This window comes from Choristoneura fumiferana, chromosome 13 (assembly GCF_025370935.1).
Source record: "Choristoneura fumiferana chromosome 13, NRCan_CFum_1, whole genome shotgun sequence".
NCBI lineage: Eukaryota > Metazoa > Arthropoda > Insecta > Lepidoptera > Tortricidae > Choristoneura > Choristoneura fumiferana.
In genome coordinates this window covers 11308696-11336683 of record NC_133484.1, presented here as the reverse complement: position 1 = coordinate 11336683, position 27988 = coordinate 11308696, and the positions used below count along the sequence as shown (strand labels likewise).

General features: G+C 36.4%; 1 protein-coding gene across 1 annotated transcript; it reads left to right on the top strand.

Moving 5' to 3' along the window:
• LOC141434060 (lachesin-like) lies at nt 1–27988 on the top strand. The gene is made up of 11 exons (XM_074096311.1): nt 1–202; nt 11703–11762; nt 15847–15950; nt 16597–16804; nt 21406–21561; nt 22340–22468; nt 24413–24550; nt 26626–26790; nt 27444–27515; nt 27590–27673; nt 27749–27988. The coding sequence occupies exons 1-11, from the start codon at nt 133–135 to the stop codon at nt 27859–27861; spliced, it is 1299 nt and encodes a 432-aa protein (XP_073952412.1). The 5' UTR covers nt 1–132; the 3' UTR covers nt 27862–27988.

The window sequence follows — 27988 nt, the reverse complement described above, 5'->3', positions numbered from 1 at the left end:
TCCGCAGCCCTCCCAGAGATGGGACGCTTGCTCGCCGCCCTCGCGCCCGCCACCACATGCGCTCGTACTCAAAGACACAGGTGAATCTACTCCGCCTCGGCACACAATTCCATCACATGTGAATGCGACAAAATGACTCTTTTTATACATTTATATTGTGTGATATGGATAGCGATATTGACTGCCTGCTGCAGCACGACAGGTGAGTTGAAAGTGCAATTAGCATTTTTATTGAGTTCATCGGCAACTTGTAAAAAGTTACAATAAAACGCCGATTTTTGATAGGTTTTGCCATGTAAAGTGGTTTACATTATCGCTTTTTTGTTTTAAGCACTTTAGTAGTTAGGAACAAAGTAATGTCGTTTCTTAGTATAGTTACTAACTTATTGCATAGCACAAAGTAGATATATATATATATATATATATATATATAACGGGACAATCGACCAATCCATTGACTCAGTCGCAATCTAAGCAAAGCTTGTACTATGGGTATCTACTAGGCAACAGATAAACATACTGATATACGAGTATATAAACATACACTGAAATATATAAGTACATTAAATATTAAACGTCTAAAACTCGAGAACAAACATTCGTGTTTTTTTATACAAATATCTGCTCCGACCGGGAGTCGAACCCGGGACCGCGAGCTTCATAGTCAAGTTCTCTAACCACTAGGATATCTGAATTACGCGAAGATGACATTGCTATTACAATTTGCGCTTTTTTGTTTAATTACTTATATTTAAATCAACTTCATATTAATAACAATTTTTAAAACCCCACCGAAACCGACAAATATCAAATAATCGTGTTTCTTCACATTTACCTTGCTAATATTTTTATGGGGTACTTATTTTCCAACTGGCACTGATACGACTTCGTTTTTGCTGGCCGTTTTCATTGACGTTTTGCTTCCTTGCCCATGTCAAGCTCAACTTTTCCGAGATTACTTGGCACAGCATCCAATTTAATTATATCTTAAGTCCGAAACAAACATTATCAGACGAATAAATTGCAAGCTCCTTCAAGTATAAGATTTATTCAGAGGGTCGCAGACGAGAAGCACTTGTGTTCTATAACATAACTCAGTTAACAAGGGGCAGAAGTAGAATCACAAACAAATGTTCTGGGGCCGGCTTAGCGTGACGCATCGACGGATATCCGGAGTCATCCCCCGCGGCCATGACAGTTATGGATGTATTTTATCTTTGCAATAAACATTAGTGATGGGTAAAATTCCGCTTCTCAGACATGCTTGAATGAGGGGATTGATTTTGGTTGACGCACTGAGAAGTCCAATGAAATCTGGAAACGTCTTGCAATCTTCTGTGTAGGTATTTTTATTTGTTAAGGAACCTTATCAGTGTCTCAAACAGTCTATTGTACCTACCTATTTATTTAGTATGGTCATCATTGGATTTATTTTTCTTTTTCTTAAGCTGTCGGGATTTTTTTTATCATTTATAATAATCTTAAGAAGCATTTACGATAATATCAATCAAGGGGATAGAAGTAAAACTTTCAGTTATTATTAGGTAGGGCAATAAAATTAATCCTGTAGCTCGTTTTATTGAAATTACTAACAATGGATTTTTGTAAATCAATAGTCATTCATACTGAGATTGAGCTAACAGTAAGAACAATATTACAGTCTTATGCCTATCGTCAAACTACACGATACATCATGATAATAGTCATTTTTTTTTCTTTTATTCGACTGGATGCAAACGAGCAAGTGGTCTTATTCACATTCATACTGAGGCCTATCCGACGTGAGGCTGATGCTAGGCCGTCCAATATTATACACAGCTACGTCTTTAGCAATTTTATTTAGTTTAAGGTTTTATTTTATGTAAGTATTTAAAGTTTAGAATATGTAATTTTATTATTAATGCTTATTGTTATATTATTACCTATGACTTTGTAATTAACTAATATTGTGTTTTTATACAAATCTCAAATTAAATGCCGTAAATATACTGCAAAAAAACAAATAGCGCACAAGCGTGAATCATTGCCCTATGAACCTAAGCAGGAAGTTAGTTTTTTGTTGTTGTTGTATGGATACATACTATTTTTATCTCTGATTGTACGGCACTCTCAGTGCGCGAGCTCGACTTGAACTTGGCCGTTTTGTTTTCTTCACGTCATCATCATCATCACCAGCCTATAGCAGTCCACTGCTGGACATAGGCCTCCCCAAAGAGCGCCATTGCGCCCTGTCCTCGGTTAAACGCTTCCAGCTTCTACCAGCAGCCTTTCGCAGATCATTACTCCACCTGGCCCGAGGGCGTCCTACACTACGTTTGCCAAGACGCGGTCTCCACTCAAGAACTCGTTTACTCCAGCGGTTGTCGGTTGTCGGTTCTGCGACAGATATAGATATGATATGACCAGCCCACTGCCACTTCAATTTGCTAATTCTCTGAACTATGTCGAATGCTGCCCAGCCCAGCTGAATCTTCCGCTTGGCTTCCTTCTCAAAGTTGTTTCTACCTAGCTGCAAAATCTGGCCGAGGTATGTGTACTCCTAAACAACTTTAAGGAGGTTTCCATTGACGATAACGGGCCTGGGATCAACGCGGTCATTGAGCATAATTTTGGTCTTATCCACATTTATACTGAGGCCTATGCGATGTGAGGCTGATGCTAGGCCGTCCAACATTTGTTTCAGCTCCTCCAACGACTCCGCAATTAAGACTATGTCATCTGCGAATCGTAAATGCGGTATGTACTCGCCGTTTCTGTTTATGCCAATACCTTTCCTCTAACGCGCTTGAGAACAATTTCGGCGATACGACATTGCCTTGTCTCACTCCTCTGCGTAGTTGGATGGGTTTTGACTTCTGATCCTGTACTTGGATACACATTGTGGCAGCTTCGTACAGACATCTCAACACTTCGATATAACGATAGTCTACTTGGCATCGCTGTAAGGACTCCAGGACAGCCCAGGTTTCAACAGAGTCAAAGGCCTTCTCATAGTCCACAAATGCCAGACATAGAGGCTGGTTATACTCTTCGAACTTCTGTATAATCTGCCGTACTGTGTGTATGTGACTGTTGTATAACTCTAGAGAACAGCTTAGAGACATGGCTTAAAAGCGAGATAGGTCTGTAATTTTTGAGAAGGGTTTTTCTCCCTTCCTAATAAACAGAACAACCAAGCTCTCGTTCCACGCCTTTGGAGTTCTCCCGCAGTGAAGAGCGGTGTTGAAAAGGCCCCGCAGCTCCTGTATAAGGGGAACTCCGCTAGCCTTCAGCAACTACGAAGTAATTCCATCTTCACCGGGGAATCTCCATTTTGTCGCGCGCTTTATTTTGGTAGGGATTTGCCCATAGTCCCCACTCTGGGCATGCGGTTTGGGGATCGCAGGACGATGCACCACGGGCAGGTGAGGTTGGCTTGTGGTTCATAGATGGAAGTTGGCCCACTTACACCCCCTTACACTCGCTTTCTTCGCAGCCTTAACCAAACCGATGTTATAAAATTCTAAGTTCATTAAAAAAAGATGACTTGGGCCACTTATTAGATTTAGCGGATGTATTCATGCTTTAAAAAAAATTAGAAGCTAGTAAAAGCAGATTGAGATACAGCATTGACTAAATTTTATGAAAACGGGCCTCAACTCTCCGGTAGTGTGCCACAACTAATTAAAATTGAAGATGAATACTCCAATAATAATTTTAATTTGCGTATTTCGTTATGACTAATTTTGTTATTCAAGCTCCAATTATGACAATACTCGCCTTGCCCCGCCCAATTTTAATTAAATACGTTTTCAATGGATTTAAACAATTTAACATACTGTTATAGTTAAAGTGACAAAAGTTTCTTCACCTCAGCACAATAACCCAAAGATGAGGATTTTTGCAGTATTAAAAAATATGACATATTTTACAAGTACTGTAGTTTTAACTTCAAATTACAATGCATGTTATGAGTATGAGAATTGTATCGTACCTACTGGACAATTTTTCGTTCCGAATTCAAAACCTCTATACTTGCCGGAGACTTTTGATCATTGTCTGGCATTGTTAACTTTTTGGTGACTTTTTAAAGATGCAATGGCGATATGATTACTATATTTGTTTTTAATAGGCGGATTTTTTATATATTTTCCATGTTGTTTGTTTTGTAAATGGGTAAATATTTTATTCTAACCTATGTTCTCGCTGCTGAGGTGAAAAGTTGTATGTGTCACACGAGACCAAAGTTTTTTTGCATCTCGTATGTTTGAATCCCTCGCTGCTCTCAGGATTCTAACCTAGAATCACTCGCTACGCTCGTCATTCAATTATAGAATCCATCGTTTGCTCGGGATTCAAATTCAAATTCAAATACAAAGTGTAAAGTAATATTTGCTGCAGTTGAACCAAAACGGACAAAGACAGTAATAAATAGGCATTATTGCACCGCCAAACAAACAAGATAATGTTATTTCCAAGCAAAAAAAGATTACTTAAAATACAACTAAATTAATAAAACTTAACAAGCCAAATTAAAAGGAAATACGTAAACATTACATTTGCGGTATTTTCTACATAGATAGACAAAACAAAGGTCTTATGTTTAGTGGAACACGACTGTAAGTATAGTACCTATCCATGGCCTGTTCCAATAATAAAAATAATATCGAAAAATGGTTATGAGCGGATATTTACTTTTTTTTACCATCACAGTGTTGTCAAAAGGTTTTCTCACCACTATACTAACAGCGCGCTTAGTGTAGATATGTAAGTAAATAAAAATACGTGACAGCCGAGGTGAGCATCAGTTAGTTTCGGGCGGAAGTTCGAATTTAGCTTGGTTTCCTTTTTTCTATTGGTACCTTATAAGTCCAAACTTTGTTGTAAAGGCGGCAAAATGTTCGACCACACAAGAATTTATAATCTTTATTAAAAAGAAAGAAAGTTTATTTTGAAACTGCGAAGCTTTCCTTGTCCAAGTAATTTCCGATAATTTCTTCAGACGGAGAAACTTAGTATCAATATTTTTTTAATGGTTATTTGATTGATTTAGGCGTCATTTTGTTGAGGTCCAATTAATAGCAATAATATATTTTTTTTCTACGCTACGAATTAAATTTAGAAATATTATGAAGATTTTTACAAATTTTATCGAGCATGACTTCCAACTTCCATATTGCTACTCATATTAACTTTAACAGGCGTAATATTGTTTAAATAAATGAAATTAAAAATACAAATAGAAAGTATAGACAGTTCTTACTTAAAGTTACCTTTGGAATTAAGATAATTCAAGTCTTCGAGAGGTAGCCCTGGAATTTCTTCCAGAACTTAATCAATGTCTTCCTAATTACACTGAAGAGTGTATCGTAATGAAGTCAGTTTGTTCGCTCTTTCTCCGGCACGTAAAACAAAAAAGAAACTTTTCATAAATTGGTTTGAAGATTGTAAAACTTTTTTCATAAATCAGTTCACCGTAATAGCGGTGGTCTTTAAATTATTTAAATAAAGTGGTCTTAATTTAATAGTCTTTTACTTTTTTCTAAAGTAAAGCTGTAACATTAATTTTAAGGTAAATTATTTTTATCATGCGGTACGTCTTCGGAGTAGGTAGCTACCTAAACTGGGTTGATAAGAAAAAATAAGTACTCGTTTAATTAATAAAATTGAAGGAGTCGCGGCATGCCCAAGAGATTTATCAGATTGGAGATAGAAATTTCTTACACGAACTAAACCCGACGGCGTTTAATCAACACATAGGCACGACCTGAGAAATTATATATCACCGACTATTGTGTGTATAATTATTGGGTAGATGTAACCTCGTGCTGAAGTAATATGTAGTAGAGATGGGCCGAACATGGGTATCACCGAATGCGAATATTCGGCCGCATATTCGGCATAATTGATTCCTAAGTAGAGACTAGTAATATGCTCCATTTTTATTTTTTTAAAGGGCTGTTTCACCATCCATTGATTAGTGTTAACTGACGGTTAAATGTGATGCCGTCTCCGTCTATTAGAATAAAACAATAAAGACGGCATCACACCTAACCGCCAGTTAACACTAATCAATGTATGGTGAAACAGCCCCTAAATGTTGTAATTTAATCAATTTAATTTAACTCTGATTAAAACAAAAAACTCGCTTAATTTTTCACAATAAAGACCTGATCGAATGAATTAACATATTATTTTATTGTAAAAATCTTACGTTTATTTAGATTTTCATTAATAATCATCTTTTTTATCTGCTGTTATTGGAAATAAAGCTACAGTGTCAACTAAAACATAAAGCCTCACTGTACCTCACAAAAATAACACATTTAACACTCAACTCATACATGGCTCAATACAGTAAAAAGTTTGAGTACCACTTTGCCAAACATTTGGTGATTTAGCCGAATATGCGGTAAATCTGCCGTTTTCGAATACAGAAAATTAAACGAATATTCAGCCCATCCCTAATATGTAGGTATCTTATAGAGGTAGTGAACCAAACTTTACTTTTATAGGGTTCTGCGTTTAAGACCGGCCAAGAGCGAGCGAACTCGCCGCTCCTAGGGTTCCGTACAAATTTATAGGTATCGTGTCAGCCCCTCTCGACAGCAAAATGTACGCAGTGTAGGCAAATTAGATGGTTACTGACGTAGACAGACAGACATTACAAAATAAGAAATTTCCTTTCGGATGATTTCCAACTATGCCATTAGGTGCATTAACAGACACAATTTCTCCCAAATTAGCACAAATACAATGGGCTACTCTGAAAATTAAAGCTGGTAACTTGTATTCTATACAAGGGATGGCTTACCCACTTATGATTATGAAGTTTCGCAGAACTCAATTCACTTATGGATAAGTTTCCAATTGGAGTGAAAGCAGCTTGTTTTACCCTTACACGACCCGGCCGTCGGCTCAAGTGCACCCTCTGCCGACCTCTGTTCTACGAACTATCAATGAGTCTTAAAATAAAGCAATTGTATTCAGGCTATCTGAAAAGATTAGCATTGTCCATAAAGTTTATCATATAAATGTTTGTTAAACAAAACTTTTTGAAATCAAATAAAAAAGCTTTTCGCGCGGTGATTTTATTGTTGCATACGTTGCATACGAGTGAAATCTACGCGCTACGGTACGAGTATTTTCAGAATATTGTTATGATTAGGTAAAATATAAAATAAGCGAGATGAATTTCCTGTGCGAATATAATAAATACTGCAACTTCTAAAGAACGTCATAAATGAATTAAAAATCAAGATGTTGCGCACCCGCCATCGGCGATCGTCATCGGAAGCCATATTGTCAAACGCACTCGGAACCACAATCGCTTTCGCCATTTCTTTCCGACAAACGGCATAGGATGAGGATAGAAAGAAATGGTGAAACCGGCTGTAAGAGCGCAATAACTTCTAATAGTTGGTGCTATTCTTTGTCTGCGCGAATTGCCTTCAATCGGCCTAATAATATAAGAACTACGCCCTGCCCAGCACCGCAACCGCAATATATAGCTGCCCTGGATCAACGGCCGAGTTTCCCCTTACTTATTATAATAATTAATAAAAAAAACAACAAAAAAATTGATAAGTAATACCATATTAGTGCTCCGTAACTAATAATGACAAATAACGAAGTGTTGCGCAAGACCAACTTGATCAGAACAACGATTTGCTTTATTTACTTAGTACTGATATACAAATACGACACATGTAGGTATCCCTTGGAGTGGCGCCGCGGCGGCGCCATATTTAAAATTTACCGTCAAGTGGCGCGGCCATTTTGAAAAAACTCCCTATAGTGGCCGTGACACCCCCCAAATCAATTTCGCGAATTCCTCCGGTATTTCAATGCTAAGATCATCTCAATGAGAACGTTCTTAGGTTTGCTGAGTAAATCCTTATTATTTAGCCCTTTCTGTCCCTCAGCTTTGTCTGGAAATCTACAAAAGCCATTTGAGGTTAATAGCATTAAAGACGATTACGTATTCTCGGTCAGTCCTTGTGTGTATAGGCGACAGTTAGCAAATAGATGATGGCTAAAATCTGCAACGCATACACTGACATACGAAGAGCGGCTTAATATTTGGCGGCTCTTTGGCCGTTGCTTCTTTCTAATTAAATTACATAATTTTTTTAATGTTAACAGCACAAGGTAATTTTCATGCGTCGTACAAAATTAGTCTTCCTAGTTCCGCTAACGCATTTACTCACTAAGTATGTATAAACTGCCTCATTTAATTTACGATACCTACGAGTATTATACTTTGAGGGTGATTTCAGTGTGTCAAAGCATAATTTTAGGACCTTAAATTTGATCAACCTACCTAATTAAAACAATTATTTTATTTTTACAACTGAGTTAATGGACTATGCATCCAAAATTAACTGACCTAACTAGAACCACCATTATAAATATCAAGTCAGTCCTATGTAATCGCGGCATTTATTAAAGTAAATGTTCTTACGTGTCTTCATGGTCTTCCTTCAGTTTCCCATACCTACATATAGAACACTGCATGGCGTAGGTAGTTAATTTCAATGAGCAACCTATCTCAAGTTGTCTTGAAATACTTAATTACTTACCGCGATTAACACCCGCTTTACTGCAAATCCTACTAATACTAGTAGCTCTGTGAGCTGTATAGTCCTCCTGAGTTTCTCGAAATGGCTGTAATGTAATAATTTTAATGATTATGAACTCCTTGGCTCCGCCATTAAAAAAAATAACTACCTAGGTACTACCTACAATGTACAACGAGAATCGGTTGATAAACAACTATGACCTGTAGGGGAGAACAGGTGGATCTCCGCTGGACATCCGAAAGCATTTTGTCCCAATAACTGAAAAGGAAACACTTCGCGCTTGTTCAGTCTGTTATTAATGCTAAAGTTTGGGAATGTGTGTGTGTGTGTGTGTGTGTGTGTGTGTGTGTGTGTGTGTGTGCATGCTGCGTCCCGTTAGTGTGTGTGTGTGTGTGTGTGTGTGTGTGTGTGTGTGTGTGTGTGTGTGTTTGTTGCACTTCCACGTTAAAACGGCTGGACAAATTTGAATTAAATTTGGTAAAGTATGCTATTTTTATCCCAATACGAGTATTACCATCATAACTATGCCGTGCTCGATGTTAGTATAGGACGGACCCATACCTTCCGTGGATGTTGTAGAAAGTGACCAAGGGACCTTATGTGAGAATGGTAAAACTTGGCCGCTGACTCTATTGAAAATATTTTTGGGGTGCTTTTCAAACAATGCCAATGGAAACCACAATGTACCTATCGAAAATCCCCATAATAATTTAGTAAAATCCTAAAATTTTACTTCGGCTGCCAGAACCAATGGCTTAAGAGGCTGAAGCCGTACTATTAGCTAAATAATCAAGCCACTAACTGACTAAGTTGTGAACTATCTCGAGTAATTGCAGTTGAACTTGATGAAATGGAAACGAACCCTTCATTTAACTTCTCCGCAATATTTAATTTGTGGCGAGTTATTAATTACCACTCGATATTGCGTTGGAGCGTAATCGTTAAATTTTATGATTTTAAGCTGTTTTTACAATATAAATGTTTCGTTTCAAATTATTCTATTTTTGATCTGCCTTGTTTATTGTTGTTATGCGCACGTAACCCAAGTAGGTAAAAAATTATGTATTATTAACTTGCTTTGTAAACCTTTTATTGCACAAAAATAAAGAAAAACATAATTTTTATTGGCATACGTTGAGTGAGATACAAGTACCATACAACGAAGAGAACTTATCCCTTTTAACTTTTAATTTATTTCAGTTTGTTTAGTTTCCATTAATAAAACTAAACAAACTGAAATAAATTAAGAGTCAAAAAACTTTGTACATGTATAGTGATTTTTATAGTCAAGGACATTGGAAAAGTCTGTTAAATTTAAAGAACAAAAGACCCATTTTAATAAATCTTACTTTTATTTTTTACCTTATTTAGATTTTAATTAAACAAGCAATAATTCAATTTCCACCGACAAATCATCTTCTACACGAACCCACTAGAACTTCATATAGGTATCTCGCCGCCTCCAGAAAACGTACTCGTAGTTGCAAGTGTCAATTATTCATCTGTTCACCGATAATGGAACAATCCTGTCGCCGTCGCAGAGTGCGCCTGTCAACGGTACTCCTAATGTACTTATACCTACCTATAAGGGTTACGCTCTTAGCAAAACCCACAAAGTTTACTATTGCTGACTAAAATACGTAGGAGATGACAGGCGTGATTAGCGTGCCATTAAAAATAGTTCACTAGATAAAATGGAGTGGGCTCATATTAACGCATTCACTGCGGGTTTTTTTTTAAACTTCCACCTCGTGCTAAGCTTCACTCAATAACCCAGACGCATCCAAGCATTCATTATAGGTAGGTATACTTTCGTCGACTGCCTTAAACGCTTATAAGTGTTTTATAGTATTAAATACAGCAACGTTATTATGAACTCACAATAGCGGTCACGGCACTGGACTTCGTTTCTGAAAAGTATATAAGTATGAACGGTTTCTCTGTTATGGTTTTCCGCACGCTGTTTTCAGGAGTTTTTTATATGTCATCATATAGAATGCAATAGGTTAGGTTAGGTTAGTTTAATATCAACTCTGAAGAAATTACTATTTCAGAAATAAATTACTTTATGGCAAATGAAAATTCTAGAAAACGATACATTCGGGCATATGGAATTCGGGCAAACGATAGAGAACCCCAAAGATATAGGTACTAACTCACGTGTCTTTCACTCTCCGGGTTTCTTAACGAAAATGTTTTAATGCTATTATAGCAGTACTGTCGTAGCATTTCTATCAACAATAATGCGGTATTATGTTAAACATCGCTAATAACGACGTCTCTGTCACACTCAATGGTTCGGATTATCGCATTAATTCAAACATCAAAGATCAAAATTGGGCATCAAGATAATTGGGCAGACATCTACCTAAATCCATTCACATAATTATAAAAAAGCATTATCTGTGCATTTTAAACCCCTAATGGTAAAAGAGCTATTTCAGAACGGAAATAAGTAGAGCGGCAATAAGATTAGGTGTAGGTATTCAAGCAAGATTCAAATAACCAAAATGATACAATTGTCGTCTCAAGTAAATTTTTAAGCTACCAGAGCTTTCGGAAAGACCATAATTGTCAAAAAGAATGCGCCGCAAGAAACTTGGCAGAAAGACATTTTTTTTTAATAAAATAATTACTAATAAAACACTTAAAAGCTACAGTATAACAAAATGTTAATAAATCTCGCTGCTGGGTAATTGGGACTAAAATGTGGCTCTTGAAATCACATTGAGAACTTTACAGATATGAAGTCATCTATTTATTTCAAACTGTTGTATGTACAGTGTAAAATAAAAGCTCATTTAAAGAAATGCCACTAGGCAACATTATAAACTTGATTACTGCACGTAGTCATAAAATGGGCTTTATGTCTCCTCTAAACTCTGTTACCATTACACGTTATATTAGCTACCTTGAAACTTCCAGCACCGTCTAAAATTGTTCACGCAATTATCCATTAATTATTTACTTATTGTAAGTGGATAATGCCTTTCAAAATTAGATAATTGAACAAAATATTTTCATAAGAAATGTAGTGGTTTATTTTCTTTGTTTGCTATTATATTTTGTAGTTACATTTAACCGATATAATTATGTAAATAATCATTCGATACATGCAATACTTTTCAATTTTAATTGCAGGTCGGGAATTACCTACCGGGCAAAATGTAGTGTCAGTAGCTCCCATAGAAGTTCCCGACGGTAAGTGCAATTCAATTTCAGTCTAACATTAAACCACTTCCAACGAAGGCAACTAGAAATAATATAAATGTTAATGGCAGTAACCGTATCATGTGCAGCTAGAAAAACATCAAAAACGTCATTGACCTACTTAAGGTAACAGTAAGTAAATAAGCGACAGAAATTTCAAGCCTTGATCACACATAGCTTTGCTCCACGCATTAGAAATACGACAGCTGCAAGCTCTCACTGTCATTATTACTTCATTTTATTAGTACAAGTAGCATTCATTTGGAATTTCTTATGCGTAACAAACAAGAATAACATTCACGTTAAAAAAAAACTTTATTTTCTCTAAACAACAGTGCTGTACGACTAGATTATATCTGGACGACCCTTTGCGGCGACTTGTTTTGAAGGTTGCAGCTTTAGATGTAGTGAGGTTTTTAGCACGATGCTTCTGATTCATTATTTTGTTAGTGAAAGAGCGATACCGCGACAAACCGCTATTTGTCGTTGGTGGGTCGCGTATAAATCAAGCACCCCTATCCGTCGCGGGCGGCCTGGCGTCGCCAGACGCGCCGGCAGCGTCGCGGCGCCTGGCACCGTGGCCACGGTGACAGCGGACGCGGAACATGATAAGGTTTTATTTAGTTTCACCTGTCCCGTTGTCTGTCTGTCTGTAATCAAATCTTGCAAGTTAAATTTGACCAACTTCCAGTAGTTGTATTTGACTTGAAATTTGATATAGGTACTTGTTTATGTACCTAAATTGCGTGACAATACAATAATCTGGTAGTGACATCCTGGTAGTCCGGCCAGGATCGTCTCCACAGGACGGAATTCTTCAACGGTTAATGGAATCGACTTGAAATCTGGTAAGTATGCAAATGTAGTTTGGGTGACAAAACAAGTACCTACAGTCAACAAAAAGTACAGTCAGCAAAAAAAACTTGTATTAAAAATGATTTTTTTACCAAAAACTTATTTTAAAAACAAATACTTATTTCAAACAAACATTTCCGTATACAAGTTTACAGCATTCCTCGATTTTTAATAAAATGTCGGTCGTGAATGCTATGTAGGAAGATCTTGCAGCATATTTTATATGCATAGTTGTCATCATAAATATGGGTTATAATTATGACACTTATCATCATCAGGCCTACGCGTCAGGTCCAGACGAATTTTGGCGTGGCGCCTGTGCACAACGCCTTTGGTGACTGACCAGACCGATGCGAGAGCGACTTGTTCGCCCACAGGCCAGACAAGAGAAGTCTGCGGATGTTGGTGCAAAACCGCCTTGGTGTCGTTTCTGTCTCTTGTCAGCAAGTGCCTTGAGCCAGGCTTCATCGCAATACTTGCGACCCTCCAATACACGTCCGCGCCAATCTGTGCGTTTCTCCGCCAACTTTTATAACTTTATTAACACTTCTATATAACTTATAATCGTTCTCGAAAATATTTTAAACACAAGCAGGTTGTGCGTGTTCAGATATTTTACTGCCGTTTATGAGATTGGCTGAACTTATGAACTACGGTGGCTTCGTATTGAAGCTGCTATTGAGAATATTCACGTAATTATTCATAGCTTGGATGTGTTTTCTTAATATAAATCTATATCCTCCTAATGTCCAACGAAAAAGTCACTACAGCTCGTAGTCCTACCGGTAGTACTATTGTTTTATACTCATTCAGACCCAAGTACTTAGAAGACTTTTTTTATGTAATTGTACTTATACGCCATTTCCTATAACCGTTAAATTTGAAACCAAAATAGCGGGTTTTCTAGTAAGTCCTACTGGTAGGACCGAGGTACGCTATGACTACACAACTGTTGAAGGAGTTGGGTCTGAATAACAAAGTTAATAAGTACTATGGGTAGCACCTTGGGCCTTAGGAGGATAAGCACTTCGGAAAATCAAATCTTGTAAGTAACAGAGAGTAAGCTTACAGAATGGCTCAACTAGTGACCTACCACGGATTTATAAATGTTTTATTGAATGACATGAAATGGATTGGGACAGAGCCCGTCAATTTTTGAATTCGGCATTGGCACGTTTTGTCGAGTTACACATCACACCCATACGTCAAGATGTAGCGCAAACGACTTACTAGTTTTCCGCTCAAATCTACATATCGCCACCTCAATCCAGCGTTGGCAGGAAAAGAAGACGGCTAGATAACATTTTTTATCATGGTCACCTATACGAACTACCCAAGAAAAACTCCAGCTCCAGTATCCGCTCTCACATTTCATTGTAAGCGCTCCCTAGCTCGCTTGTGACTCTTTCCATTGGGACCGAGAGGGGCTATTTTCGAAACCTAGCATTCAACCGAACAATAACTTTATCTGAGATTTTATCTGAGTTTAGCTCAATCCACAATTGACCTAATTTATCTTAAAAATAAAAAAAACCTTTATTGCCACAACTTATACAATTTAATTGTCTACATTAACTAAAATTGGAAAAACAATTTTCAGTTTTGTCGTAGTGTTTTATATTTTAATGCTAATGCATTATTTTTCTAACTTATGACTTGCATAAAAGTAAGTTTTAGGCAAATATTTAAGTTCATTTTCTTTCCTTTTCAGTGGTTCACTTGCTTTGAAAATGTAAATGTACAATAATGATTCGTATTCACGGCCTTTGAATTTTTAATCGATTGCGATTTTAACCATGAACAGGTGAGGAAGGCTGCAGATATAATTCAACGAATTGAGAATCTATCTTCTATGTGAGCAATTGACGAAAATAAAAATAAATACATAAATATCCTTGGACACTTGACACCAATTGACCTAGTCCCACCCAAACTAAGCAAAGCTTGTAGTATGGATACTATCTAGGCAACGGATAAACAACTTATATAGAGAAATACATACCTAAATACATATTGAACTGAACATCCAAGACCCGAGAAAAAACATTCGTATTATTCATACAAATATCTGCCCCGGCCGGGGATCGAACCCGGGACCTCAAGCTTCATTGTCAGGTTCTCTAACCACTTGGCCATCCGGTAGTCGATAATTTATTATTTTACATTTAAATACCTCCTCCTTTATTGGTGAAACGAAAACGAACGTTTAGATAATAAGGCCCAAGCCCAAGGCAAGATATCCAGCCAATATTAAGTCGACATAAAAACTTTTGTTGTGATTAAGCAAACATGTTTATTTTGTAAAAACCTTCGTTTTGTGTTCGCCGTATTTTACGAAACAATAAAAATTGGACAACTTAACATAGTAAATTATTTAGAAGATAAAACTACAGGGTAAAATGCTGTTATTTAAGTAATAGCTTAGGAGGGTGTGATGTTTGTAAATTAGAACTTAGTTTAGGATTTATTCATTTTATTGACGTCAGGCAATATGTCGCCATTGTTTTTGACACTTTCTACGCAAATCAAAGAATTTAATTAAACAAATTAGTGTGCACTCTTCCAGTTTTTTTGTTTAACAAAAACTTTGCCCTTTCAATAACAAACAGAACAAAAAATAATTAACGAATTTGGTACCGTCATTCCGAAGTTACGCGTGTACCTACACATACATTTTTTGAAGATAAATTTTGAATTATATAGATAGCACAGATTTCAAAGTTACGGTATTTGACTATTTTGTATATGTTTTATAAATTAAAACTACACAATGCCTGTTATCGAATAGAAAAACAATTTTTAAGCTACCTTTACAAATAACAAAGTTATAAAGGTTTGAAATTCAAGATTAGACTGAGAAAGACATACTGGCATGTGACGTCACACGCCAGTACCGCCATACTTGCTGCATAGAGAAAAGCGTTTGAGAAAGAGACAGGTATATAGATTTTTCAAAAAATCACTATAAATCCAATTTTCAACCGATTTAAATTTTCTCTTCGTTAAACACCATCTGTATATCTATATTTTCATAATAATATTAAGATATGGCAAAATCAGGAGTTGTCAAATACCGTAGAGATAAAAAAAGGTTTATTTCATTAGTGACAAAAATACTACCTACTTTAAGTTAAAGTTTTAGTTTCCCACGTTGACGAACAGGTATCGAATCGAAAAAACAATCGATACTAAAATTAAACTTAGCTTTAATTTGTTTCAGAATCGCTGTATCCAAGATTTGCTGAACCGATTCCGAATGTGACGGTGACGGTGGGTAGAGACGCGCTGCTTGCGTGCGTCGTCGACAATTTGCGGGGATTCAAGGTATTGCTGTGTGTTTGTTTTTTGTTAATGACTTGATTTCAATTTGATGATAAAATAGGCACATACCTTTCTCTAATTGCTTGGCACTGGCTCCACAAACATGTTGCATTCAATCGTGCACGCGCATTGATGCGACGTGCTAGTGATCGCCGTTATGTAGGAAAGTTATATTTTATAAAATAATATAAAGCTCGACTTTTTTTATAAGACATAATATTAGGCTCAAAAATGTGATAAAATAGTTAATCGTTGTTTATTATGTTTTAAATTTTCCTTATATACCTATCGGGTGTGGCCTGTAATACGAGCAAATAATTAAAACGTAGAACAACATTTGTTCAGCGACGTGTAAAAATAATTAGTTTTTTTATTTTTTATTACACCTTTAAGTTTATTCGAAGAAGCAATGTAAAGTAAAATGCTTGAAGTTTGTAGCGTGACAGGCGACGTCAGTTGTGTTCTAGAATGGCATACATTGATAGCAGTAGGTACCTATATAATTTGTATGAAAAAGGGAAAGTTCAAAGACTCCATTATTTTTAAAACTCGCTGAACTAATGTTGTTCAGTTTGACGAGGACGATCTATGTTTTAATTTTTTGCTCGTATTACAGGCCACACCCAGTATATTAGTTTTTATTTAACAGGTAGCATGGGTACGAATGGATACGCAGACTATCTTGAGCATCCACCACAACATAATAACACAGAACCCTCGCATCAGCCTGTCGTACAACGACCACCGCTCGTGGTACCTGCACATCAAGAGCGTGCAGGAGGTGGACCGCGGCTGGTACATGTGCCAGGTCAACACCGACCCCATGCGCTCCCGCAAGGGCTATCTGCAGGTCGTAGGTGAGCTCACTGACATCTTACACACATCAAGAGCGCGCAGGAGGTGGACCGCGGCTGGTACATGTGCCAGGTCAACACCGACCCCATGCGCTCCCGCAAGGGCTATCTGCAGGTCGTAGGTGAGCTCACTGACATCTTACACACATCAAGAGCGCGCAGGAGGTGGACCGCGGCTGGTACATGTGCCAGGTCAACACCGACCCCATGCGCTCCCGCAAGGGCTATCTGCAGGTCGTAGGTGAGCTCACTGACATCTTACACACATCAAGAGCGCGCAGGAGGTGAACCGCGGCTGGTACATGTGCCAGGTCAACACCGACCCCATGCGCTCCCGCAAGGGCTATCTGCAGGTCGTAGGTGAGCTCACTGACATCTTACACACATCAAGAGCGCGCAGGAGGTGGACCGCGGCTGGTACATGTGCCAGGTCAACACCGACCCCATGCGCTCCCGCAAGGGCTATCTGCAGGTCGTAGGTGAGCTCACTGACATCTTACACACATCAAGAGCGCGCAGGAGGTGGACCGCGGCTGGTACATGTGCCAGGTCAACACCGACCCCATGCGCTCCCGCAAGGGCTATCTGCAGGTCGTAGGTGAGCTCACTGACATCTTACACACATCAAGAGCGCGCAGGAGGTGGACCGCGGCTGGTACATGTGCCAGGTCAACACCGACCCCATGCGCTCCCGCAAGGGCTATCTGCAGGTCGTAGGTGAGCTCACTGACATCTTACACACATCAAGAGCGTGCAGGAAGTGGAGATGAATAATGCTTACTAACGCAAACAAGTTATTCAGTGCATTCTGCCGTGGAGCACGATGAATAGACGGTGATAAGTCCTGTGCGTGGTATTTTGACTATGAGTGAAAATCACGAAAGTTTAAAACGTTATAAGAAAAATATTTTCGGTAAAATCTGCACGTTACGTGAATATTATTAATAATCTTCTCAGTGTTTATATTTTCCCTTTGTTTTGGTAATAATTTTATATTTGCAAGAAGTCAAAGTAATTCTTGGAAGTAAAGCCAAGAAAAATATGTTGAAATTCCAGAATGTTACGGTATATTAAGTAATTTATAATTAATTAAGAGAACGTAAAGCTTCTCGTCATTTAATCTCGTATATGAATTCTTATTAAGTACTTTCAGTTCATCATGTGCTAACGTGAAGCAGTAAATATATATAATTAAATTTTCTTAATATAATTAGATTTACTTAATTAGCGCTACAGGGAGTATGAAACGCGTATACCTACGTTAAAGCCTAACAACCTAACAATTAACGGAATGAATTAAATTTATCAGGACTTTACTAGCGTTTTATATGAAAATTCAAAAATTACACCATTCATTTACAAACACCCGTACAAGAAATACTATTTTCAGAGACAAAGAATACTTTTTATGTTAACTCTTTATATGTATAATAAATCTAAATACCTGTGTGCCAATTATCATCCGAACCCGCTGAGTCGGTTTAGTGTAATAGAGTAACGAACATCCGGACCTCTTTATTGTTCTAATAGCATTAATTTTAAAATTATTTAAAAAACCGGTCAAGAGCGTGTCGGACACACCCGAAATAGGGTGCCGTATCCATTACGAAAAAATTAAGTAATATTTTTCTAAGGATTTCGTATTTTGTACGGAATATTCCAAGTTTAGGTATATTTTATACCTTAAGCTGCTATTAAGAAAGATTTTAATGAAAATTTGCACTTTAAAGTTGAATATTTTGCAAACAAATATAGTAGTTATATATACAGTAGTTTATTTATTATATTGTAGTTTATGTATTATATTGTTTAAAGCACTGTATAGTAGCTTCCATTATTTTAACTCTTAAACTCACCCTTTGTCGGACCCTAACGTATTGCGCCTCTCCTCTCATCCACTCAAAGGTTGACTGGTAGAGATCCCTTAAAGGGATAAGTCCGCCTTTGTACAAGTATCTTAAAGTTTGTCAGTTGTATTTTGTTAATTTTCTTTTGTACAATAAAGAGTTTACATACATACATACAAATCACTGAATCGAAAAATCGATTTAGCAACTCCCTAATGATTTTAAAACACCTATTCAACGATATCCCACACTACAAGGTTGGATGAGGAAAAAAAACACCCCCACTTTACGTCTATGGGAGGCAAACTAAAAAAAATTTAAAAATGTTTTATTGTACCATTTTGTCGGCATACTTTACTTATATATTCGTGCAAAATTACAGCTTTCTAGCATTGATAGTCTCTTAGCCAAGCCGCGGACAGACAGACAGACAGACATGGCGAAACTATTAAGGGTTCCGTTTTTGCCATTTTGGCTACGGAACCCTAAAAACAAATAAAAAAATATAATACTTATAGCAAAAACAGCCCAAGTTTCGCATTTCTAATATTATTTGTACCTAATGTGAATTATTAACAGGACTTTGCCACTTAGATATTGGCGTATGAAATGAAAGTACCTAATCGAAATTTTGGAGTGGGTTGGTCGATAGCATCGTGATGCATTTAGTAGCATAATTAATAATAATTATTAATTATTGGCGCATAAAACCAGGAGAAGAACTTCTTTATTTATAAAAAAAAGTTATTTTTACAAAAGTCCTATTTTTCAATGTAGTGCAGGGTTTGTCGACATTCAAACAAAAGGGAGCAAATCTACCGCTCTGCTAAAATATTTGTACCTGATGCTACTCGTGCCAATCTGGCAGCTCAGAGAAATGTAACGAACAGGGGGCCTACCACGCTCTCTTAATACGATTCAGTTTAGGCTCTAAACTGAACTGCATCGCTATTTCGTACCACGACGTTACTTTTGCGATTCAGTTCAAGCGCGGTTCAGCGACAGCGATACAGGGGGCCTACCACGCTCTCTTAATACAATTCAGTTTAGGCTCTAAACTGAACTGCATCGCTATTTCGTACCACGACATTACTTTTGCGATTCAATTCAAGCACGGTTCAGCGACAGCGATACAGACATTTTCATTCGCTCACTTCAAGCGGTTTTCGTACCATGACGCTTAACTTGAGTGGGAATTGAATCGCTTCAGTGTCAAATTTAGCGATAGGTTTTAGTATACAATATTTGGTTTGCATATAGCGGCATCCCTTTCGCGACTTAGCGTTTCAGTTTCGGACCAGAGACAACTCGTAAACTTGAGATCAGCTCTGAGAAATAAACGTCGTGGTACCAATTACGACGATTCAGTTTAGGTGCCTAAATTGAACTGCTCCGCGTTTGGATCGTTTATGAAAAGATCATGGTAGGCCCCCAGGCATCTTCATTCACTCACTTCAAGCGGTTTTCGTACCATGACGCTTAACTTGAGTGGGAATTGAATCGCTTCAGTGTCAAATTTAGCGATTCAGTATAAGTTACTCATTCTGTCAATTCTTTTGGAATTTTAAGTGTTTTACTTGGAATATTTTTAAATTTCAAGAACTTTTAAACTTTTATTCAAGTTCTATAACTTTTCATAGGTGGACTTGTGGATTAGTGACAGCGTAAACAAACATTTTATTTGTTATCAACACAACGGTTGCTAAGAACACAGAATGACATAGAGTTATGGTTTTCCAAAATAAAGAGGTTTTAGTATACAATATTTGGTTTGCATAATAGCGGCATCCCTTTCGCGACTTAGCGTTTCAGTTTCGGACCAGAGACAATATCGGTCTTTCATTCACTTGTAAACCATTGAGACTCAGCTCTGAGAAATAAACGTCGTGGTATCAATTTCGACGATTCAGTTTAGGTGCCTAAATTGAACTGCTCTGCGTTTGGGTCGTTTATGAAAAGATCATGGTAGGCCCCCAGCTGTATGTACTTAAAAGTAGCGTTAATTTTAGAATTCTGTCGAATACTTAACCATAAGTATAAATTCAACAAGTTCATTAGGAATTATTCTCCTAATTATTAATTTGGTACAAATTGCTACATGCTGTATTGTTTATTTTTAGTAAAATTCGTATAAAATAATGTATGTATATACGCTTAGATCTTTTAAACTAAATACGCAACGGATTTTAATGAGGGTTTTCACCTTAGATAATTTAAGGTTTTCACTATCTGTCAGATAACTTCACAGCAGCTATTTTAATACAATACATATAATTACACTTGAAATTAGCTTTATGTATTACTAATACTATGATCCTATGTTAGTCGAAATAAAATATTATTATTATTATAATAGCGATGTACCATGGCTTCACCGGGTGCAGTTATGCGGAAAGGTGAAAAATGTGAAGTGTCTTTGTGGTTAGAGAGGTTTCTATAATTTAATAAAAATAGCATATCATCATAGTATATTAATTTTGCACTTGATGCTAAAATAACGTTCCACTTTTAAAATAGTGTTGGGTTTTATTTGAAGTTATTTTTCGTTTGACTAAAGTACTATTTGAAGTAACTCGTGAAAACTACTTATTTAGTAATAACAGGAGTATGTGTTAACTGTAATCAGTGTCAGTTAGTTGTAGGTACGTAAACACATTTACTTCGTTCTAAAAGCAATCGCTCCAGGTGTTTCGGCTTTATCGACAACATTTACATCGTAATCATGTGAGGTTTACAGGACAATTTGTTATTGTTTAGTGCCTCCATCAATCATTGACAACATGACGTCAACGGACATGGTGGTGCGTGAGGGCTCAGACGTGTCCTTGGTGTGTCGGGCCAGCGGGTATCCGGAGCCCTACGTCATGTGGCGACGGGAGGACGGACAGGACTTTAATTATAATGGCGAATCAGGTAAACAATATCGACGTAGGAAAAACAAGAGACTAACACCCCTTTAGCGTTAAAGCGTGCATGAGCCTTGCCGTCCCGTAATCCTGACGATAAGAATCCTAATGGTTTTAATGACCCCTTCACTACGAAACGTAAGGTTTGGGGTCGGATTTCCGTGAAGAGTAGACTTAATGTTTAATGCTGTGTCGATTTATCTATAATTTATAAGTACATGTACGCGTTGTGTAATATCTATGTATATAGTAAGTATACCTAAGTACAAACCAGCTTTGCTTAATTTTTTTATTATTTTTATTTTGAAGTCATGATCGTCAACCTCTAGCTATCCAACCATCTTAAGTGTTTTATTTGACATCAAAAAAAATTTAGTCTATACCAACTACTTAACAGTGAACTAAATTTCATAAGTGTACATAATGAACGTATTTTAAATTTTACTCGATATACTTAAATTGCATTTGACTACAATTACACCAGACGGTAAGCGAATTTATGATTTGAGATAAAAACATTTGCCCAGTAAATTCCCATTCACCCTTGATTTGAAGATGGCTCGATTTATGAAATCAAGAAACATAAACGAAGGCAGGAAAATTCACTCCTTAGCCGTCCAGATAAAAAAGATTCAGATTAGGATTAAATTACACAAAGCAAATTATTTATTATGTAATTTTTTTCCCTATTGCTTACCGCGAAAAACTTTATCTATGTTCTTCTGTTTTCTGTACCTGCTGCTTACTATGTTATATGGTGTTCAGTAAATGTTTTTGAAATATAGTGAGCGTCGTGGATGGTGAAACTCTGACGATCACCAAAGTGTCACGCCTCCACATGGGCGCCTACCTCTGCATAGCATCAAACGGAGTGCCACCGTCGATTAGCAAGCGCATCATGCTGATGGTACAATGTGAGTTTCAAATAAGTATTAGTACTACTTACTACGACATGTGGACCACGATTACCACTAAAGAACTCGCGATATTTTGACGCGTCTGCTTGCGTCATAATCACGGATAGAATCGTAGTCTATATTCGATAGAAATAAGCATAAATTAAAAAATATATATATTCAATTGATAGATGATTAAATAATACCACAAAGTATCTATTGCAGCTAACAGTAAGCTGCTCAAGGCTCACAGACTTAATTTTCAGCTGCAACTGTTTTGTGTTTTATGTACAATAAAGTATTTACATACATACATACTATTTTTGAGTTGCTACGGACAAGATGCAGACTAACTCCTTGATACATTTTATATGATAGATAAATGTGATACCGTCTCGGTTTACCCAGATAAAACAAATAGAGATGGCATCATAATAGGAGTTGGCATATTTATCAATGAGCGGTAAAACAGGCCTTATATCTTGGAGAAAACAAAAACCGATTACTTCGGATTATACTTATACTCAAAGCCATAAATTTCAAGAAAGACAAACAAAAGGCTTACTAATTTGTCTAAATGAGTCATTCAAAACTTCAACTTTAATCGTGATAGGTATTAATAACAAAGTAAACATCATTCAATAAAATAGTATTTACACTTTTACAGTCCTACGCAACCTGCTTTAAAACATGTTTATTAGTTTTACGAATTCATCATTTGTTTTGATAGAATCCTATATAACAAGCTAACAAGGCATGATAAGTTTGGCGACACTGCCCTGCATGACTGTCTGATGCGACGTAGCGAATTAATGATCCTTTTTAGGGTTTTGTACCCAAAGGGTGCCAACGGAACCCTATTACTGAGACTCCGCTGTCTGTCTGTCTGTCCGTCTGTCACAGGGCTCTATCTCTTGAGCCGTAATAGCTAGGCACTTGAAATTTTCACAGATTATGTATTACAGTGGCCGCTACAACAACAAATACTAAAAATAAAATAAAGTTAAAAATTAAAGGGGTCGTCATACAAGAAACGTGTTTCATCCAGCGGTTTTTGGTTGCTAGGCTGCCAAGATGATGGCCGTCAGTGGCTAGGGGCAACGCGAGTGACCCTATGTTGTTTTTAATGTTTAACTAGTTATTAATTTTGCGATTTTATAAAACCTTCGATAGTATAATAATTAATAATTGTCTCTAAGACAGTGGTTAATTTTTTTGTGCAGCATTAAGACTAAATAACAATTTATAATCCACAAACCTCCGACACGCACTACACACACTTCACAAAAGTCAACTTCAATAAAGCACTCACAGCCGCTGCATGTATTTAATGTTTTTACACTAAAAAAATTCCGTTATAATTCATAAGTTAAGTAACACTATTTATTTACAAGGTCAAAATTTAAAATCAGGTTAAGATTTATTCACCAATTCATAATAAATTAAGTACGCACCGTTCGGCCGAATTACCGCGTTCAGCCAATTTTTTCTGCCGTGGGCGCCGGTCGGCGGCGCATGGCAAGAGTCAAAGATGATGAGAATTTTAAAATTGTTCTTTATTCAAAATACTTGCACCTAGTGCTTAAATTTGGGTGATATGTTTTTATTAACTTGTAATAATGTAATGTATACTAGTTATGTTTGTTCGGGTGACGTAGAGCTGATCTGATGATGAAGTTAGATTTTGGCCATAGGAACTCTGTAATAAAACGACACGACCGCATCGATTTTGGTCTCATTTGATTCGTCTTGACGACTACCTACTTTGGTAACCAGGGGCAAAAAGTACCGCCAACAAAAAGCTTGTATTAGTTTTTTTTACAAAAAAATATTACTGAACTACTTGTTTTTAAAACATTGTACGGAGATGCGGAACCCTTCATGCGCGAGTCGCTCGCACTCGCACTTGACCGATTTTTTAATGTCTTTTTTTAGTACTTAATTTAAAATGAATTATTGCAGTTCCTCCAATGTTGTCAATACCGAACCAATTAGAGGGAGCATACATAGGACAGGATGTGACCCTGGAGTGTCACACAGAGGCCTATCCGTCCTCCATTAACTACTGGACTACGGATCGAGGAGACATGATAATTTCCGGTAATTAATAGATATATTCTTATCACTACCTACTTATTACCTCCTACCTTCTAGGAGGTAACTCCTACCCATAATATCTATTGAAAATATTTGTCGTATTATTTGGTATTTTGGTATCCAATTTACCGGCCATCCAATTGTTACTAATTAAAAACTGTTTAAAATATTCCATTACGTATTTGGATCATTCTTCTTTTTTACCTACAATTATCATCTGCTGTAAAAAACGCCTGACGGACACCTGTTTTGTGTCCTCTTTTATGTTAATTTTGTGAAAATTTATGTGATTGATGAAAACTTTTTTATTTTCTTTCTATGCATTTAATTATTATGTAGGGGATAAATAAAAGGAATGTAAAAAAGAAAAACGACCCATTTTACAAAATGAACATAAAAATAAGCTTTAATAAACATGTCAATTTCAATATCATGATTAAAATAGATTTACGTCATGATATTAATGAGACTCACGATAAATATGCCCATGTATAATCGAACAGGAAAGTGTTTTATCAGTTTTAACAACAAAAAACAACACATGAAGGCTAAATGTTATAATAACTTAGTGAAAACGAACCTTTTGAGTTTTATTTTGTCGTGTAAATGACATTAAGACTACATCTCAGCCATGAGAGGTAGCAGGTCAAGCGTTGTGAAAAAATATATAAATAAGTACTAGAAAAATCAATTACCTAATACGACTGGTGGATTTTCCACTCACACAAGGTTAATTTTTTAAAGTAACATGTATAAAGTACAATTAAAACATGTTTAAAACTGTATTGAACAGCTGCACATCTTAAATTATTTTTTTAGGGATAGCTACATATTTTTTATTTTTATATTGTCTTGGATGTAATTTTCAGAAAACGGCCTCCAGCACTCATTAAATTAACTTCGTGCGCAGTGTAATCGTAAATTCTAAGAAGCCTGTTCACCGGCTTATGATTATTTTCGTAATTTTGAAATCACAAAAGTATTTCAACAATTTAGACATAATAGTGGATATTATGACATTAAGGGCCTGTTTCACCACTTGTCTACTAACTTTAAGTGACGGATATCAGTGATGCTGTCTCTGTTTGTTTTGTCCGCATAAACAAAAACGGCATTACTTTTATCTGACACTTAAAGTTAGTCGACAAGTGCTGAAACTGGCCCTTAATATGCTGATTTTTGGTATATTTTAGCTAGGTAATTAGATATATACAATAATTAGTAGACCATAAAAACTCCGTAATTTAAAAGAATTGGTACCTAAACTGCAAGTCCAATTCGGGAACAGAGGGTTTCAGTTTCGTTTATAGATGCAGCGCACAATGTTGGAAGATTTAACCAACTGATTTCACGGACTTAGAAATCTTGATACGTTTTTCTGTAGTGTATATTAAAAAACGTAATCATATTCTTTTGTTTTGTAATTTTAGGCGCATTAGTTTCTAAGGTAATGGTGAGGTAAATGTTGCAGCTACACATACTTTTTAAAATCATTACAAGAATATTTAACGCAATAAAGAGTGAGTTTAAAAATGTACTCGTATTGTGCACGTATAAATCAACTCGAAATAGATAACCAACATTTCCAGAACTAATCCACTTTAAATATGTGTGTAAGTGATACGTCATTCTATCGTGCCTGAATCTCAGGGCAGTTTTACGTCATACATACATTTGAATAAACAATAATTATTATAATGTGTATTTTTTTTCGAGGTGCTTACGCAGAAACAACATTATTTAACACTGAGGAATAAACAAAGAAGCCTTCATAAAATGAATGAATGAAAAAATCTTTACTAATAAAGAAAACTTACCGATCTACCAACTTTTAACTTTTATTGCAATACCACAAGTCGTAACAGTAACTGGGAATTTTTATTTTTTCGCATGGTCGGTTTTTTTTAATGATGTCCTTTTGTGATTTTCTTATTCGTAATTAATATTCATAATTCTGAGAAAGAAAATATCAAAAATGTCTTAATTCTGAAGAAAAAGAACAAAAACATTTTAAAGTGGAAATAAATGCCCAAGTAGCAATTGTATCAGTACGATGCAGAGGTTTTACATTTAAGCAGAAATGGAAATTGTAGGTGGCAAGTACGAGGCGTTCCCTATGGACAGCGGCTACAATAAATTTATGATGCTGAAGATACGGAACATAACCAAGGAGGACTTCGGCTTCTACAAATGTATCGCTAAGAACTCCCTCGGAGAAACCGACGGCATTATCAAACTCGATGGTAAGAGAAACTTTACTTTTATGGGTTAAAACGCTGAAGTATTGTGGTCCTGATAACAACTGACAAACAACGTAAAGATGCTTGTAGGTATTTATTATATTTAGGCACGAACAATACACAGCTCTGCAAAAAAACTGCATTATTTAATCGCCCTCATGGCATTTGTCCTAATGTGACTATCAATACCTAAGTAAATAAAAGTAACGCGACTGACTGATTGACAAATATTGACAAACTAGGTACTGATGAAGATTAATAATTCAGAAAATGTTTCGAAATTCCCACAAGATTGGGAACTGGTCTAATTTTAATTTCTCTACGGGACGTAATGGGGGATACAAGTTAATTCAATATCGTAATGTTGAACTGTGTTAAATGCCCGACTTTTAAACACAGTACACTGGTAGGTACAACTATTACCACAATTGGGACTCATCACGTCACCAACGAGTTTCAACCACCTCGACGTTTCAACCACACGTTTCGACGTTGTCAGTCTGTTCATGACCACAGCCACTGCATGTGGAAAAAACGTCGAAGTAATGATTACTCGTTGTTAACGTATAAGTCCCGGTTGTGGTAATAGTTAGTATACTTGTGCCAAATTAATCTATCTTCATTTAAAATTAAATAAAGATCTATCCTAATTTCAGAAATTCCAGCTCCGCCATCCGCATTTACGACGCAGAAAACAGTTATTGATAACCAGACAATTAAAAAGAAAGGTATTTTTGTCCAATTTCTATCCTGGTTATAATTCATGTCGTTCTCAATTACAATAATGTTTGTTATTATTTAGGTCACCATGAAGTTTTTTTGGCCAATGACGCCGTGAGCTCTAACTTTCAAGGAGAGGCATTTGGTGAACAAATACGAAATTTTGGTAATTATTTTAACTAACTTCAATGTTAATGTTACAAACAATAAAAAATGTTAAACATCGCATTATTTTCTGCAGGATTCAACGATGACGAGGGCAACTCAGCTTGTTCAAACAGAAGCAACATTATTTGTATATCGATATATTTCCTTCACCTAATAAATACATTACTAAATTATAGGCTATCTTGATAACTTGCATTACAATCTGTAAAATTTAAATAACTTATTATTTTATGTATTCACAAGCTGAACAGACAATAAGTAACCACTGGATGTGTTTCGATTCTTCCGTAGCGGAAAATTGGATTCAAGTGAT